This window comes from Nilaparvata lugens, unplaced genomic scaffold, assembly GCF_014356525.2.
Source record: "Nilaparvata lugens isolate BPH unplaced genomic scaffold, ASM1435652v1 scaffold9877, whole genome shotgun sequence".
Classification (NCBI taxonomy): domain Eukaryota; kingdom Metazoa; phylum Arthropoda; class Insecta; order Hemiptera; family Delphacidae; genus Nilaparvata; species Nilaparvata lugens.
Genome location: NW_024095620.1, coordinates 190 through 5,867, shown reverse-complemented (window position 1 = coordinate 5,867; position 5,678 = coordinate 190). Strand labels below are relative to the sequence as shown.

The 5,678-nt window shown below is 34.4% G+C and overlaps 1 protein-coding gene across 1 annotated transcript; it reads right to left on the bottom strand.

Annotated features, from left to right (window-relative positions):
* Positions 1 to 481: 481 nt before the first annotated feature.
* LOC120349403 (histone-lysine N-methyltransferase EHMT1-like) lies at positions 482 to 4,583 on the bottom strand (the record flags this gene model as incomplete). The annotated part of the gene is made up of 3 exons (XM_039419382.1): positions 4,438 to 4,583; positions 3,486 to 3,715; positions 482 to 654 (listed from the first exon to the last, which is right to left on the bottom strand). Coding segments are annotated over exons 1-3 (455 nt in total), but the record flags the coding sequence as incomplete, so codon positions are not given.
* Between the last annotated feature and the right edge of the window lie 1,095 nt (positions 4,584 to 5,678).

Genomic DNA, 5,678 nt, shown 5'->3' with positions numbered 1-5,678 from the left:
TTAGATCCTTGCCAAATAAACGTTTTCTCCAAGTACTTAGATCCTGGTTGATTGTGAATCAATTTTACTCAGTAGAGGAATTCATTACTGCTGATCACAACACCCTAGTCAATTTGATATAATGCTTTTGTTGTCTATTGATACCCAAGTACAGGAGACTTAATTATCTGATCTAATTGTAAATTTGCTTTAACTGATCTGTTTTATTTATTACTGTCTATTGTATGTATTGTATTTGTGCAATTTATTGTATGTTTCTTCAATGTGAATTGTGACTTGGCTATATGTAACTTATATGTTCAAATGGCCCAATAAAAACTTGAAACTTGAAGCTGGTGAACAGTTGACACCAGATACTTGTGGATGAGAAAACTACGTGAGGTCTACTGTTCACGGAATTACTAGTTATGTAATGCGCCATACAACTCAAATTCAACTAAATGCAACTGACTTGAATTATAAAATTTGTAATATAGCATACCTGACAACATGGGAATGACAGTGTTCGGCAGCCCACACGAGAGGCGTCCATCTACCGTCGTCGACCGAGTCAATGAAGAAACGCGGCATGTTGGGATTGCTGAGCAAGTAGTGGCATGCCTCAAGGTTGCCAGTCTTTGCCGCCAGGTGCAACGAAGTCATGCCTTCACTGCCCTGTTCAACACAAACCACACTGAAGAGAGGTCTACGTTATAATGTCAGTGGAACATATAAGACTTAATATAAGACTTTAGACTAGAGTATAGTCTCTAGTATCCAGTATATTATTCAGTTTTCAGTATCTTTAGTTTCTCATAACATTTTTTTCTTCACTAATATGAAATAGTTTTTTCCTACAGATACCTTGAAAAGTGACCATTTCTGCACTGATTGCAGGCCGCAAAGAATCACTTTTCCGCACTAGTGCGCAAAGTGAGTACTTTGCGTACTCCAGATTTGCAACATGACAACGCATGCTTATATGACAACGCATGACAACGCATAGTTAGTAGGTTATATGGAGCACCAGTGCAGGAAAATGAAAATGAAGTTGGTAACAGTGACTGTGGTGCACGTTATAATAATATCAAGACATGGTGTACACCAGTGGATGACGCCGCGACATTCAGCACACAGCCTTCATTCCTTACTACTATATTATCAATGTGACAATAAATTAAGGTTTTTATCAATAATAAAATTACACAGAAAAAACATTTGATGCATTTCAGGCAATTTACCCATAATTACAAACTTTTCATATTCAATGGTAACTGTGGGAAAAACTTAATGTGAATATACGTGCGCAAAGTTCCTCTGCTGCACTCAAGAAACCATTCCGCCCGAGCCGTTTTTCGGGGCAGCAAACTGTCACTTTGCGCACTAGTTGCCAAATAACTATTTTCCTTGTTTCTTTCTCTCGCTTTTCAATTTCTTTGTAAAGTGATTATTGTAATTTCTTTGATTGGAAGCAATTTTTGGGGGTTTCCCGTATGCTCCCATATTGTTGTAAATAAATAAATAAGACACAGGGATGCCGGTTCTCTGCATTGCCACTGCCTTCTATAGAAGATAGCATTCCCAGTATATCCTTCATAATATAAATTGTTAATTCTTGTTAACAATAATCAATTACATTTTATTCAAGAGAATATACTTTTCAATGATTTAAGAATTAATTTTCATAACTGAGATTGCATATTTGGGAAATTAATTCAATTTTCACATGGGCCAGAAAAATATAGGACACAGGGATGCCGATTATCTGCCTTGCCACTGCGTTCTATAGAAGATAGGATTCCCAGTATATCTGATATAATATAAATTGTTTATTCTTGTTGAGAATAATCAATAATTACATTTTGTTCGTCAAGAAAATGTACTTTTCAATGATTTCAGAAAGAATTTTCATAATTGAGATTGCATATTTGGGAAATTAATTCAATTTCCACATGGGTCAGAAGTCTCGAAGCTATAGTGAGGTCTACGTTATAATGGAAGAGAAGAAAGATGGGAGAAAAACGTTGCCAATCCTCTGTCTTGTCAATGCCTTCTAAAGACGTTAAGCTGATACAGGTTTATTGATGTAATATCAACTGTTCATCCTCGTTTAAAATAATCAATTATATTTTATTAGGCAAGAAATTATATTTTCCTACAGATACCTTGAAAAGTGACCATTTCTGCACTGATTGCAGGCCGCAAAGAATCACTTTTCCGCACTAGTGCGCAAAGTGAGTTCTTTGCGGACTCCAGATTTGCAGCATGACAACGCAAAATAGTTAGTAAGTTATATGGAGCACCAGTGCAGGAAAATCAAAATAAAGTTGGCAATACTAATAGTGAGGCCCACGTTATTATGGCAGTGGAGAAAATCGTTGCCTTGCCATTATGTGCCATGATTATTGTCATTTCAATGCTTACATAAGATAAACCCCCTTCAAGCAGTCACATAAATTTTCAATTGAATTACTAATCATGATAATTCATTATTATTATTTCAATTTTAAAAAAATTAAGGCTTTATTAATAATAAAATTACACAGAAAACATTTGATGGATTTCAGGGAATTTTACCCATAATTACCCACTTTTCATATTCAATGGTAACTGTAGGAAAAATTTAATGTGAAATATGTGCGCAAAGTTCGTTTGCTGCACTCAAGAAACCATCATTCCGCACTCGCCTACGGCTCGTGCGTAAACGTTTCTTTCGGTGCAGCAAACTGTCACTTTGCGCACTAGTTGCACAAATAACTATTTTCAATAATCAAGATGAAATATTTTGTTAATTAATTATTCTACATAGTTGAAAGACGTTCTGGCAACAGAGCAAAGCGAGAAAGAGATAGCGCTATCCGCTTTTGTTGAATGATAGACAAGGATAGCAATACCATATATAATGGATATAAGGTATAAGACCAGTTATATCTGGTAGCACTATAGTGAGGTCCACGTTATAATGGCAGTGTTTGATTTGCAATGGTATTGTTATCCTTGTCTATCATTCATCAAAGCCGATAGCGCTATCTATTTCTCGCTTTGCTCTGTTGCCAGATCGTCTTTTAACAATGATAATTATTAATTAACAAAATACTTCATCTTAATTATTGAAAAATATAATTTCTTGCTAATAAAATATATTGATTATTTTAAACGAAAATGAACCGTAAATATTACATCAATAAACCTGTATCAGCTAACGTCTATAGAAGGCTTTGACAAGACAGAGGATCGGCAACGTTGTTCTCCTATCTTTCTTCACTGCCATTATAACGTGGACCTCACTATAGCTCCGCGACTTCTGGCCCAGGTGGAAATTAAATTATTTCTAAATATTCAATCTCAATTTACTATGATAATTCATTTTTAAATTATTGAAAAGTATAAAGTATAATCTCTACTTAGCACTAGCTAAATCTAATTCCCTTCAAGATGACGGATTTTGGAACACGATTCTGTGGTCGAGTTTCCCTTCTGTATGTATTCTGTGATTCGGCGCCTACCTTGAACGAAACACTGGCTCCAGCTTTGACGAGGTAGTTAACAATACGGTTGTGGCCAGCCAACACAGCAAGCATGAGTGGCGTGTTCTGCTCCTTGTCCAGAATGTCAGGCGAGGCGCCCGCTTGCACCAGCAAGTGCACCACTGCCAGGTGGCCGTTGTGGCAAGCCGCGTGCATTGCCGAGCCTAGCGACCACTCGCGGAACTGGTGGTTTGCGTTCAGGCCTGACGCTACAAAACACAACATGGCCAAAATAGTATAATAAAATAAAATGTTGAGCAGTCAAACGGCACTATTTTAGGTATTGGAATAGAATTCACATAGAACATTTTCATTATTAAACGAAAATCCCAATTAAATGGTTTAAATCACCCCGAAGACTTCTGCTACTGCAAATATTGACAACAGGGTAAACAGCTAGATGGAAATTCGATGAGCGCTACAATTCAAAAATTATTTGCCAGCCCGGGAATCGAACCCAGTACCTCCTAAATGCCGGTCAGGAATGCTTACCCTTACACCAAACTGTCAGTCTCTGGATAGCAGCGCTCATTCTATACAAAGCCATAGCGGTGAAACTTGATGCCGTGAAACTTGAAGAGCTGAATGGCTCAACTGATCATTTGTTTCAGTATCTCGATAAATGGTCAACATTGGTAAACTTACTTGATGAACTGGGATTTTGACAAACTGAGAACTTCTCGTTGAAAACGAATGTCGAAAACAATTGTTTATTTTTTAATTAGTTCTCAATATAGTTGATCTGATATTCAAATAATAATAATTGAAAATCATATTGGTTTTAAATACTAGGCTATATATATAAATAATTGTTTTGATATTTTGACCATTCAAGTACAAACATTATATCTTAAATAAAGAGACTGATTGAACTTATTGAGGATTCACCATCAAGACTGATATATTTTTAAAATGTTCAGTAATCACTTACCAAGAATCTGAACCATTTTTTCTGCATCTCCGGTTCTGGCTGCTTGGTACATATTCCTCAACGTGAACCTGAAACATACAATTCATCATGTTACTATATTGAAATTTGAATCACATAGAGATCTTCCTTTGATAGTTTTCTTTGAAAATAATATTCATTGTTCTACTATCACAACAAAAATAACTCAATCCTATGTGATTAATTCATTGATTTATTCATTTGCATGGAAGCTGTAGGATAACAGTTCTGTAGAAGATTACACAGAACACAGATGGATTCGCAATCTAATTGTCTTTTTTCATTAGTTTGGCTACTTATGAATATAAATAAAAATAAATCTCAGTAACCTTTTAAATATTTCGTCACGCCATGTTTCGGCTATTAATAATAATTAAAAAGGGTACTCACATTTATATTTGTATTTATACACAGATGGATTAATGGAATTAAATGTGGAATAATGAATTCCTTACGCAAAGGTCACGCAAGGTAGTTCAATGATAAATAATAATTATTTAAAACATCTTGACAAATTAATAAGTTATTTTTACTAGAAGAAACAAATTCAGAGGGCACAAACTATGATCTAATAGGGTAAATAATTTTATAATTAAATATTTATAAATTCTCTACAAATTACTTAGCTATAAGCCTTATATAAAAAAGCAAACTGTCGCTTCCACAGGTGGCTCAATACTAAGGAAAAGCATTTTCAAAGTGAATATAAATCATAAAATTTCAAGTGTGAAGTAAAATAATTCTCATTCTCTGTCAGAGTGGAAAGAAGCAAGCTAAAAGTAATAAGCAATGAACAGTCAAGCACAGAATAAATGTAAAAATCATAAAAGCTGATAAATTTATTACAAATCTACTAGCTCATCTCTATGAAAAGTTTTCAAATTTTTCGTTCAAAATAAATATTTTAGATAATTTTCAGATGTAACATGAAATTCATTACATGAGTATTATAATATTCAAACTGGGAACATAAATTAAAAAATAAAATACAGATTACTACAAGGAACATAATTACCTTGATATAAAGTGATCAAATTATTCAAGATGCAGATGTTTGAAAAACAATATCTGTGAAAAAATCCAGAATATTCTATTAAGTGTCTACTGAAAACCAATCAAAGAGGGAAAAATTTTGCCAAATATGACCCTTCTCATCTTTTCTTCTCTTGATAAAGAGTCGATCGAGATAAGAGATATCAGTTTACAACTGTTTCAAGTCAAGT